Source organism: Sebastes umbrosus, chromosome 20, assembly GCF_015220745.1.
Source record: "Sebastes umbrosus isolate fSebUmb1 chromosome 20, fSebUmb1.pri, whole genome shotgun sequence".
NCBI lineage: Eukaryota > Metazoa > Chordata > Actinopteri > Perciformes > Sebastidae > Sebastes > Sebastes umbrosus.
The window spans coordinates 20,083,557-20,096,822 of record NC_051288.1 but is presented as its reverse complement, the minus strand read 5'-3'; the positions used below and the strand labels follow the sequence as shown (position 1 = coordinate 20,096,822).

At 43.1% G+C, this 13,266-nt stretch overlaps 1 protein-coding gene across 16 annotated transcripts in view; it reads right to left on the bottom strand.

Annotated features, from left to right (window-relative positions):
* LOC119479481 (calcium/calmodulin-dependent protein kinase type II subunit gamma) overlaps nt 1-9,311 on the bottom strand; it is a 46,729-nt gene extending 37,418 nt beyond the window's left edge. For 7 of the 16 annotated variants that reach the window (XM_037755117.1, XM_037755118.1, XM_037755121.1 and 4 more), the window contains exons 1-2: nt 8,996-9,310; nt 5,691-5,785 (exon numbers count right to left, since the gene is read on the bottom strand). In XM_037755117.1, coding sequence (XP_037611045.1) covers nt 5,691-5,785; nt 8,996-9,060 — 160 coding nt within the window. In that variant the 5' untranslated portion in view covers nt 9,061-9,310. Of the gene's footprint in view, nt 1-5,690; nt 5,786-8,593; nt 8,635-8,995 lie in introns of those variants that run through there. The other 9 variants (XM_037755124.1, XM_037755128.1, XM_037755126.1 and 6 more) reach the window with 4 other exon arrangements.
* Nucleotides 9,312-13,266: the final 3,955 nt, after the last annotated feature.

Here is a 13,266-nt window from a genome sequence, read left to right as displayed (position 1 = left end):
AGGACTGTGTATCGTTACATATGATACCCTAGTTTCAATTCAAATACCTTATGCCAAAATAAGATGCAGATGTCTAAAATTAGCTAAATAATTTCAGGAAATATCTAAAAGAATAAGTAAACATGACTAAGAATCTGACCAAGCTCCAAGCACATTTGGGTGGTACCCAAGAGGTTCGATACCCAGCCCTTTTAGTAACGTAGCTACTGTTGTTATCATGTGACAAGTTGCTTCTTCTCTTATTATTACAGTTCACTCCAAGTGTGGCGATACAAATATTTAAAAGCCAGCTTGGGGTATATTTGTCAATACCGTCCTTTTTTTTTGCCAATGGATGCATTTTTAAAAATCTGACTGATATGAATACTGAGTATTGGTGCATCCCTAATATTTACACACAAGAAGATTTTAAGAAATGGTCGTTCATAATTTGAATGAAGTGACAAAAGAGGAGCAGGCATTTATTTTCCATTTTACTCGGCAATAACAGTCTAATTGTTTCATGCAAATACCGGTGATATCAATTTTACCCCGAGTGCCACCTAAAATGTTTACGATGTAACTGGCTAATTGGAAGGATTGTCCCACCCACCTATCTGGCAGTAATAGTAGTAATAGTAAAGATAATATTATCATAGCAAAAAGCCTGTCTAATTTATATTAAAATGTATCTGCCTCTTCACAATGCACAAGCAACTGACATTGTGTCACCATGGTAACAACTACACACCAAAAAACGTCCCATCATCAGCTGACCCCTAGAGTTTTTGATCAATGGCAGGAAGCACACTGCCGTGTGATTAGACTGAATTTTGTTTCACTTCATTATTTAGCCCGATATCATGTTTATGTTAGCCATTTTCTGTTGACACCGAAGCTGGGGTTGCTAGGATCAGGTGATTTAAAGCAGCAGAGGGTAGAAATGGAGCAAATATGATTAAAGAAAGTTATTTTTATTAAACAGTCACTATATCCTGATGGCAGTGCATGAGACAGGTAATATGAAAGAAATCAGGTGCCTCTGTGTCCTCCAGTGCTCCTAATGGCATCTGCAAGATTTCACGGACCGGAGGAAGACAAACAGTCACAGCTGATCTGGAGTCCGCTGTCCAGCAGCCGTCTATGAGAGCCACGAGTCAATCACTCGCGAACTCCGACCAAACAGTCAAACTAGGCAGCGCTGATCGAATATTAATCAATATTCTGTTACTGTAATGCCTATTTCTCGCCTCAAATGTTTTCAGAAACATCTTGTAGTTTACTGTTTAGCTGTAAAATGAGAAAGTTTGTGACCCGGCAGCCATGTTGAGATCTGCTGAGGAAATACCAAGCACCGCCCACCAGCCGGAGCAAGGCCAATAGGAACTCTCTCTCTCTCTGAAATGACCTATGATTGGTCAAAGTTTCCCGTCACAGGCTACATTTTTTAAAGCCTGAAAACAGAGCAATGAGGAGGTGCAGAAGTATAGTTTTTTCTCAGAACACTTGAACGAATGAAAGATTATTATGGAATTTTTGCCCAATGATGCCAAAAAATGTTCTTCCTACTGAAGCTTTAACGTTACCAGGAGCTGCGAGTGGCACAAACTTGGGCTACGGTCAGCCAGCGTTCTGTTATTTACGCTTTGCGAAGAAGCTAACATACAAAACGGGTTTGTCTATTTCATCACGTTTAGGTAGAATGTGGCTGAACCAAATCCAAGCAGATATATACAAGCTAATTTTGAGCAGAAAAGCAGTTTTGTTGGGGAAAAAACACCTTTATTATCATTATATGCTTATAAAAATCGATGTGATTATTTGTACCGTGCAAAAAATATATAACTTATTGTAGAGTTCATCTTTTGTTGACTTAAGAGCCGTGTCAATATCATCCACGGTCATCATCATTCTTGTGGCCATGTTTCTGTCACTATTGTTCATGGATGAAGCCAGGTAGCTATGTACAAATATGATGTGCCCATTCTTAGTCCCGCCTACAAGCTCTCATTGGTCGACTGCTTCACCAACTGGGGTAAATAGCCACCAATGAGCACAACACCAGATCTATTCAAATCACTGAACAAATTGGAGGTGTGGGCGACGATTCAGAGGTCTGGAACCAGGCTAAACTAACAAGGGGGCCCGCCAAATCCCAGAGGTTTGCCATTGATAACAATGAGAGAGACTTTGGCTTTGGATGTGAGCAAGGAACCAACTGAAGTGAGGTGGAAATTTGGGACATTGTTGAACAATAAATAGTAAAGTAACAACTGAAATGATTTTCCCTGGGACAATCGCGTCGACAACAACGTTGAGGAGAACAGGTATTAGGGTAGTGCATTGAAGTGGATAGTCTGTCTCACTCTGACTCTCTCTCTCACACACACAAACACAGTGTTGCAGCAGACAATGCAGCAGCCATCCACTTACCAGTCACTTCACTCATCAACAACAAAATAAAACAGAGCACTCATTCTGTGCTACGAAACTTGCATCACACCATTGCAACACTCTGTGTGCAACTAATATGATGAATAGAATTTCTAATAGACCCCCTATTTCTTCATTTAATTTTATGGTGTTTTTCTTTCTTTTGAGTGATTTCAATTTGTATAATTTACATCTAACATTGCTTTTTGCCCTTCGATCTCATTTTCTTCTTTGACTTAAATGTACTGCATTGTTTTTTTGTGAAGTTTAAGGGTCTATATCTTATTCTTTGGGTCATTTTAATTTAAACTCACTCATTCATTTATAAACTGAAACCACCACAAACAAGATCGCATTAAAGACCCTTGATGATATGGGGTGAGAATCAGGTGCATGTTTTTTATGTGCATGTCCATATTGTGTACTAGGGCTGCACAATTAATCAAATATTAATCGCGATCACGATTTTGGCTTCCCACAATTTGGCTTCCCACAATTTTTGCTTCCCACAATTAAATGAACATGATCAACTGCGATGTTGACGTTTAAAATGCGTGCTCCGCTCACACAAAAAAATGTAGTGATTCCAAAACTAACAGCTAGAGATGCACCGTCAATCAGCAGCCGATTAAAGCCAGACGGTTTTCAGCAGTCTCATATATCCGCATATGTATACACACACACACACACACACACACATACACACACACGTGAAACCGCCATGCAATTTGTCACAACTGCAAGTCCAAAATAAGCCGTGGAGGACCGATCTTAAAAATATTTGGAACAACTAACTTAAATCAGACACTTATTATATTGCAATTCATTCCCATGATGCTGCTCAGAGTAATCACAGTGCTCGTCTTCCGACAGCATGAAGCTAAACAGCTAAACAGCTAACGTTAACGGAGGTTCCTTTGAGTTGCATTATGATGTGTTCAGGCTCTACTCAGTAAAAATGAGTAAAGGGCAAAGGTAAATTATAACTATCATGATGCGTTCAAATGTAATCTGGTAAAATGTAGTTTTTCGCGAGAAACTTAGATGTTTTCACAGCACTATAAAACAGATAATAGAGAGAGAAATACAACCTGTTTAACTTCCTAACACAAGCCCTAAGCTCATATATAATATATAATTAGAACTACTAATGCCAAGTTTTTTTTTATCAAAGCAAATATTTAAATAAACATACAATCATTTATTTCATAATAATTTGAATTGTGTGTTTTTATGCAAATAAGCGCCATAGATGACAAAAACAAAGTAAAAGGATAACATTTAGACTTTTTGGTAGTTGAATGTAGCACAACATATACAAATATTTTGTCCCTTAAATCTGTGAATAATATCAATATTGATCAAAATAATCGTGATTATCATTTTGGCTATAATCGTGCAGCCCTATTGTGTACCCTGCTGCCCACTCGCATCCACCCTCAACTGCCTGTAGGCTGAACTATCCCACAGCCAACAACCTACATCCATCCCTGACATCCCGTCCTCTCTCACTTCCTTCCTCCTTTCGTTTCCTTCCTTCCTTTCCCTCCCTGCCTCCCTTTTACCCCTCCCCTCCCCCCCCTCCTCAGATTACTGCAGTGTTTACCAGAGCTTTGAGAGACTTACCCACCAGGCCACGCGTGAGGTCACACTCGCCCCATCGGGCTAAAAAAAACCCACCCAAATCCTACCAGGCAAGCTGCCTGCTCACGCACTGGCTGCCTGTGTGTGTGGACGTTTGTGTTTTGTGTGCATGTAGGTGCATGTTGCGTCAGCCATGCGGCCTACCGCAATTCTTCTCTTAGCACAAAATCCTCTTCCTTCGCTCACCCTATCGTTCTCTGTCTCGTTTCACCTTGCTTCCCTGCTGTGGAGTGTCGTTGATCTCCTTGCAAGACTATATTGTTAAAAATCTCCTCCTCGTCCTCTCCTGGCCAGCTTTCTTCTCCCCTGGCAAACATGCACACATGCACAGGCCTACATTGTACTGCCTGCCTCTGCGAAGAGCCAACAGTTTTCTGCTGAGCCCTTACTTTTCCTTGGTGGGACATTAATACCAGGAGCTGCCCTATGTGGACACTTGGTGGCAGGGATAGAACAATACGGGTATTACAACATGCTCACAGATGCCTCACAATACAGACATGCTCTATTAGTGTTACTCCCTGCTCTCTCTGTCACACACACACACACACACACAAATGCCATCAGACACAGACAACAACAGGGCAAACAGGGAGGCGCCTATGGAATCCGTGGGGTCTTAGTGGTTGATGAGATACATTTAGCATAAGTGGATTAGCCTCGATACAAACCAATCCCCCTTTGCAGAAAGACAAGAGACAGGCAATGAGTGAGAGAGGCTAGCAGAGGAAGATAGGCACGGAGGTAATGAGAGAGAGTGCAGGGAAGGAGAACAAAGGAAGCCAGGTGTGTGTGAATGTCAGGAAAGAGTGCAGGCCTAATTTGTCAGATACGAAAAAAAGGAGAAAGCAATTAAGTATCTCAGTCTGAAGCCAGGGGAGGTTCTGACACACTGCCATGAGCTCGCGTCATCATTACGACATGGCACGCCACTCCAGGCATGTGCACGTGGGTGTGGATCTATGCAGGCACGCAAAACCAGCGCAACAAATACAAATTCAGGAGCGGAGCTACGTGAACAAGATAAAAACAGCTTTCATGTCCTGCCAGTTATTATTGTTTTATTTCGGTCCCTGCATCCATGTGGATCTTAGAAATTTGGATCAATTCGTTGTACAGCGGTTGTCTAATGATACCACAGAGGAGCGATTGAGAGTTATTCAATACAGTGTTTATAAAGAGGGTCATTAAACCATCAAGAGGTTGCAGATAAGAACTCCCCACAGACACAATGATTGAATAAAAGACTTCCTCTGCCATTGGAATTATGGGACTCATGGTTTATGTGCAAGCTTTCTGGGCGATATGACGGTGTATAAAGTGAGACGAAAGGCCAGTAGAGATTAGTTATCCCTTCAATATCTCTGGTGAGCCACAGCAGACAAAGTTGAAATCAATGATCTGCATGATGCAATGCATCAATAGGATGAAGTACTTTGATTTGCTGGATTAACCACAAACAAACATTTCCACTTGTTGTTTTATCTTTTACCATTTCTCAATATAATTTACAGAAATGATAGCAATCACAATATAAAAACAATATAGCTCAACTTTCCGATATACACAACAAACAAAGCAAACATGCACATATCAGAGTGTGTGTCAGTGTGCTGTGCATGGTGTTACCATACCTCTTGCAGACAGCTTCTTAGTGTTGATGATTTTTGCAGCATATTCCTGTCCTGATGACTTCTTTACACACCTACGCACCACTGAAAAAGCTCCCCTGAGAAGAAAGAGCATAAACAACCAAAAATCAGTTCCATTTCACATGCTCCCTCTCTCACACATACACAACGAGTGACATTTGAAACTGCATCCACTCGTGTGGCAGTGGTTTGTTTTTTTGTGTATGCCAACAACCTTGGTTTCTCTCTCTCTCTCACACACACACACACACACACACACACAGTTTACAGTCATTACTATCACAGCGTCAGTGTGTGTGTGTGTACAACCTGAAAAGGTGGGCAACAATCAAACAAAAATGGCATCAATACAACAAGGTTCTCAAGCATGAGTGCTGATATCTGTTCGGGTCTTGGATTATAAAATGAATGGCCAAGTACTTTTGCTAATCTTTGATAGGCGCACAATACAATGCAACCTACAGCCCCAAAAGGAAATTCAATTTGCAACAGCCAGCACAAAGAATGGGCTGCATCTCGCACAACAATGGGCAATATTTAATACATTCACAAGGTAACAACGTTCAGTTATAAATCTGCTCAATAGAAAAAGGAAGTGCACAATAAAACAACTCCCACTCTGAGGAGTTTCATATTGACCTAGATGAATGCTCCATATTTTTTCACCTGCTAGCTGCTATGGTGATCGTTCAATTTTGAGCATCAGAGAACAAGCAATTATATGCATGATATTCATAGCGCCTATATCACAGCCTGTACCTGCAGTATCTGGCTGGCCCCTACGCAGTTTTTCTTGAAAGAGGAAAGGCTGCCTTGGAACCACTCCGGATGATATATACACACACAGAGGGATGCTGCTGCTTTTCTGCTGCTGCTTTTCTGCTGCACTCTGCTCCCTACCACTCTGCTCTTAGTTTCAATTATTTACCAGTAAATGAGAAGTGACAGAAGTACAAGTGACGTTAATAACCTATGACGGAGCAAAATGCATTAACAAACGGGGGTGCAGAAACATAAGCCGAGGTGAGTGGTCAGCCTGCATAGGAAGCATCAGGAGCAGTAGATCCACTATGGAGGCTGTGTAGGTGTGTGTGTGCCAGTGCAGTGGCTGTGCAATCAGTGCCATCGATTACTCAATTATTAGGCAGAGAGTGGAAATGGCAGCTGGAAATTAAGGCCGGTGTATCTTTATAGGGCCAGTGTCGCCCTGATGCTGCTGATTTGGGTACAACAGGGCCAGGAACAACAGATGCTGATGATGATGATGATGATGATGATGATGATGATGATGAAACAGAGGAGGTAGTGGCCCGGTTTTTCTTGCCATCATCAGAATACCGAGAAAACACGTCACTGCCTCTCTTTACGCGGTGAAATTGCCGTTATAACAGCTTTGGACATTTTATTTATTTATTTTATTTAAAAGGGACCATGTACAGTTTAAAACATAAATGTCACCATTTGATGCACTGTACCAGATTATAGCTTTAAGCTAATTCACATCTGTAGTCCCTTGTGCGGGTCAAAAAAAAAAAAGAAACATACTAGTCATACAAGAAGGAACATACAAAACACAGCTACACACAATAGCACATCACAAAGTATGCTTGTCAAGTAAAAAGCAAGTCATGCAGACCATGGAGTAAAAGATCAGTGAGTACAGAGCTGAGCAGCTTTTTAACAGACAGTTTTTAGTTGGTTTTGAAAATGCTGATAGAGCTGCAGCTCCTCACATCGCCAGGCAAAGGGTGTTCCACTGATTTGTGGCCTTAACAGAAAAAGCTGATTGCCCAAATGCAGTGCGGCGAAATGGTATCTTGCATAGAAGACGTTTATTGATAACAACGATGGCCAGCTGCTAGTGTGGTGCAGGAGAGAGGAGCGTATATATGGGGGCATTACATTACAGTGCAATAACTTCCTAATTTTAAGTGATATACAGCGGTATGTAACGTTACTCAACAGTTACACAAATCATCTGCAGCTGCCAGTGTCTCCCTGATGCTGCTGATTTCGGTACAACAGGGCTAGGAACAACAGATGCTGATGATGATGATGAAACAGAGGAGGTTGTGGTCCGGTTTTTCTTGCCGTCATCAGAATACCGAGAAAACACGTCACTGCCTCTCTTTACACAGCAAAATTGCCCGTTATAACAGCTTCGTTTTAACGACGTTTATTGCTAACAACGATGGCCAGCTGCTGGTGTGTGTGGTGCAGAGAGAGAGCGTATAGGTGCATTACATTACAGTGCAATAACTTCCTCATTTAAAGTGATATCCAGCGGTATGTAACGTTCCTCAACACGGTTACACAAATCATCTGCAGCTTCCAGTGTCGCCCTGATGCTGCTGATTTGGGTACAACAGGCCAGGAACAACAGATGCTGATGATGATGATGATGATGATGAAACAGAGGAGGTTTTTCTTGCCGTCATCAGAATACCGAGAAAACACGTCACTGCCTCTCTTTACACAGTAAAATTGGCCGTTATAACAGCTTCAGTTTTAACGACGTTTATTGATAACCAGCTGCTGTGTGGTGCAGAGAGAGAGCGTATAGGTGCATTACATTACAGTACAATAACTTCCTCATTTAAAGTGATATCCAGCGTTACTCAACACGGTTTACACAAATCATCTGCAGCTGCTTAGAGACAGAGAGAGAGAAAAAAAAAGTGGTCGTGGTCGGCCTAGTTAGCTATAGCGACCACACCATCCACCATCCACCAACGGAGCTGTCAGAGAGCCCCGGTGGGCCGGTGAAATGTCACCGGGCTACACGTCTCTCTGCTGGCGTCTCTCTCTCTCTCAGGGGGCCAGAAAATACCGGCTAGCTAGCTATAACTAACACGGAAGGGTTTAACAGCTGTTAATGCACCAACCTCTCTCTGTTTTGCGGTGTATTCATCACCCAATAGCGACTAAAAAGCGGCTAGTTTATATACATATCAAGCATGGTAGGTAGCATGGTTTTGGCTAGTAACTATAGTAACTAGAGTGTTCCAACCGTTACTGCGCTGTTCCAACCGTTACTGCGCGAGCTAAAATAACCGTTGCTAACTAGCCGTTAGCAGCCGTTAGCGACGGTTATTATTTAGCTCATGACTGCACCACGACGATAACACATACTGACACGTTATTAAGGCACTTAATGTGACTAATGTGGAAGGTATTTTGTGCTAGATATCGCAGGCTAACTAGATATAATGTGAGGCGAGGTTTTTGCGTGGGTGGGGGGACGACAAAAAACGTTAAAAACGACAAAACGTTAACTGCTTGCTTACTTCCCGAGCTCCTCGTACAGCTGGTACTCGTCGGTAAACCGGGTGCAAGTAGCGGGGACTGCCATGGTTGAAAACCGTTGAGGAGTGTTGTGTTGTGAGCCCGAAGCCTTTGGGTACGACGGGTGGCTTGGCTCTCTCGTACGGGTGTAGGGGGTCCGGGTCCGGGTCCAGGGAGAAGGAGGAGGAGGGTAGCCTAGCCTCCAACACTGGAGTACCTTTCTGACAGGCAGGCAGGCAGGCAAGAAGAGGATAGAGGCGAGCAGAGGACGGAAAGGGAGGGGCTGGAGAGGAGGACGAGGAGGAGTGATGATGATGATGATGATGGTGTGTGTGTGTGTGTGTAGTAAAGGGGAGGGAAATCTCGCGAGAATAGACTCGTGCGGCATGAGACTTTAAAGCTGCAGTGGGTAGAAATGGAGCAAATAGGATTATTAAAGGGACTGTCTGTAACTTTTTAAGCATATAAATCAGGGTTGTCCAAAGTGGGGCCCGCGGGCCAAAGTTGGCGCGCCATCAGGTTTGATTTGGCCCGCCAGATGTTAGCAAATTTTTTTTTATTAAAAGACCCAACCAACTTTACTGTCTTGTGGAAGGCCTTACCAGGCTCGGGTTTATAGTTAGAAGATAGTGGCATCATATGAAAATAGAAAACCTAAGGACTCCATTAGTACCATATCATGTCATATTAGCTTGTCAGGAAGGAGACTAACACTCTAAAGTTGGGCTAAATGTTGGTGGGGAAAAACTGGCATGGCCATTTGTCAAGGGGTCCCTTGACCTCTGACCTCAAGATATGTGAATGAAAATGGGTTCTATGGGTACCCACGAGTCTCCCCTCTACAGACATGCCCACTTTATGATAATCCTATGCAGTTTTGGGGAAACATGCAGTTCTTTGAATGCAGTATACATGTGTTATTTTTGCCTATTCTAAAAATAGTGTATTTTAATATTTCTACATACTGGGGTCCCTAAACAGTCTTGGAAATGCATAAATTGCATAAATGAGCCCAATTGTATTCAGCAGGTGGGTTTTAAGGGGCTAACTATGTAAAACATATTCAATTAAGGGAACTTGGGATCCTAGCACCATTTTGCATCTTAATAATACAATACAATAGGTGTTTAATTTTGGCCAGTGCTAACGGCATCTGCAAGATTTCACAGACCGGAGGAAAAACAACCAATCAGAGCCAAGCTGGAGCTTTGCCGTCTCTGAGCAGCTGTCAATCACTCGCGAACTCCGATCAAACGCGAAAAACATAGTATGTGATACCTTTGAGGGTTTTTTTTTCTCCAGCTTATAAACTATTAATACATGTTTTAAATGATTTCTTTAACCTTAATGACATGGATTTCAATATGTTTTATTTATTTAAAATGAGTCCTGTTGAACACAATCACCTGATTAGTGACATCAACATACAGTTTTGAAGCAGTTTGTTTTGATTAAAGGATACGTTCCCAATTTTTCAAGTCTGTCTTAAAACCATAGTCAGGTGCCCATATGAACACTGAAACAGGTTTTGGTCGCTGTAATTATTCCTCCTGTTCATAATGGCCATTAAGAGGTCCCTTTTTAATGCGCTTCCAATGTAAGTGATGGAGAACAAAGTCTACAGTCTTCATTTTGTGTGAAAGCTAGGGCTGTCAAAGTTAACGCGATAATAACGCGTTGATGAAAATTTGTTTTAACACCACTCATTTCTTTAACGCAATCATTTTTAGGTTGTAGTGGGCTCAGTTTCAAAGCCAGCCTAAAGAATCCATTGGTACCAACCATGTCATACTAGCTCGTCGTGAAGTAGGCTAAATAACGCTACAAACTTCTGCTAAATTTTGGTGAGGAAAAACTGGGATGGCCATTTTCAAAAGGGTCCCTTGACCTCTGACCTCATGATATGTGAATGAAAATGGGCAGCCCATGGATGTATTAAGAGAACTGGATACAGTTGGAGGCGGGCTCCCGTTCATTCCTATGAGAGTTGCTCAGTGGCGCATGATGCCAAAATGGCTCGACTTCCGGGTGGAAAAGTATCTTCCGGCGATCTTTCGCATCCATTGTGCCCATAGAGCAGGCACAGTAGCGTCCGCTCAGTCACAAGGCTCGGTCACGGGGTCACAGTCACGGGGGCTTTCTAACTCCACCTCCCAGCCCTCGCTCCAGCCTCGGTCTGGGGTTCATTCACATGAACAGAGGAAGGAAAATAACTCTGGATGCGTCTATTTGTGCCTTTTACAACTTGTAGGACCTAATGATTTAAATAAGGACTATTCAAGTGTTCGTACTGCGAAATTGATTAACCTAAAAAAAAAAAAAGATCTGCTGAGTTACAGATGTGTCTTTCCCAATGTAAGTCTATGGGGAAAAGTCTTTTTGGGCCCAATGGAATCACGTGACGGACACGGAAGTTGAAGTACCGACGTTTGGCCACTACGAATGGCATCGACGACCGGCGCTCTTCCTGGAGGTTTGCGGCAGCCATGTTGAGAACAGCTGAGGAAACACCAAGCACCGCCCACCAGCCAGAGCACAACCAATAGGAACGCTCTCTCTCTCTCTGAAATTACCTGTGATTGGCCAAAGTCTCCCGTCAGGCTAGTTTTTTTAAAGCCTGAAAACAGAGCCTTGAGGGGGTGCAGAAGTCTAGTTTTCTCTCAGAACACTTGAATTACAATATGCTGAAAGGTTATTATGGAATTTTTGCCCAATGATGCCCAAAATATTCTGCCTACTGCAGCTTTAAGGCATCTAGTTCAATGAAGTCACAAAAAATATGGAGAGATGTTGCTGAATTCTAGACTAAATGTATTTGGGAGGACAGTAAATCATAATCAGGAGTCATATTGTTCAAAGGTAAACAATCTCAGGATGGTGCATACATGAAAAAAAACAAACATCTTTGACATCCTGTCTCTTCTCATATCTTCAAAAATATTGCAGGGAACCTCACAGCAGCATTTTACTGCACTGGTTGGGATACACCCAAACCCTGGGTCACACCTCACTGCAGCAGAGAGGCAAACTGTGACACACACACACACACACACAGACACACATTGCATAAGTACACATACAGACTCCAGGGATCAATATTGATTAATGCAGGTCTTGCTCTCAACACAATAGGCCTTTCTGAACCACGGATTTGCGTTCATGTATGTGCATAAGAGAGACGGTCAGAGGGAATAATGTGACCGCTGTATCGGGTTTCCACAGACGAGCATGCACCTATGTTTTTCCACAGTGTGTGGGCCGTTAGCTTGGCGGTGCTAAAAGATGGTGTCGCACAGATCCAGAGTGCCTCACTAAATGTTTAATGTGGCATGAGTGGGAGGCCATCAGAGGACAGGCGGGTGGGGCTGGAGGGAGCCGTAGAGCTTGAGAGTCCCTGTGTATGTGTGTGTGTGGCTGCCTGCTCAGCACTCTGGCACAGAGGTGGGACAGCGCACTGTCAGAGAGAAAATGGTGATTTCACTTGAAAATCTGTGTGTGGTTGTCAGCGTGGGAACACAAAGCTGAAAAAGTTCAAATATTATGAGGCCATATCTGCAAGTGCAGCCTGCTGAATCCGCGATGGAGAGCAGGAAAAAAGGAGGCCAGCATGTGTGTGTGTGTGTGTGTGCGTTATGTGGAAGACAAATGAGCACTGCAACGTAGGCTACTAGCCCTCTCCTGCCCTCCTTTTCCTACGTGCTAACCCTGCTGCCTCTCCTCCTCTTCCTCCACCTCCTCAGCCTCCACAGAAGTTATATAATGCTGAACTCCTCAGCCTTTGTTATCTCACACCAACCACACACTACGCCTTGCCCGCTTGATGAGAGACAGAGTAGCAGAGGAGGGAAGAGGAGTGAGAGCACGGGAGGCCGAGAGAAGAGAAAGTAGGATGGTTTCAGCCGAAATTGGCACTCAGTGAGGGAAAGAAAGAAAGAAAGTATGTGTGCCATTTTCCATATTATTATTGTAGTATTATTACAGTCAGACCTATTCCCATCTTGAGCAGCTCCACTATGCGCATAATGTGTGTTACTCCATTTCTTCTCACTCATATGACTCAGCTGACTTCACTGTGACATGAGAAAGTCGTCCAGCCCCCTTTATGTCAACTTCCCTGTTGATTTTGCAGTGGAAAAAGGTACCCGAGGAGGGAAGCTATGTCTGCTGACATCACTTTGTGTTCCCATGCCACCACACTGTGAAAAACAAACTCAGCATTTTCGGAAATGACAAGAGGGCGTTGACGTTCTCGCACCTTGCAATGTGTACTGCA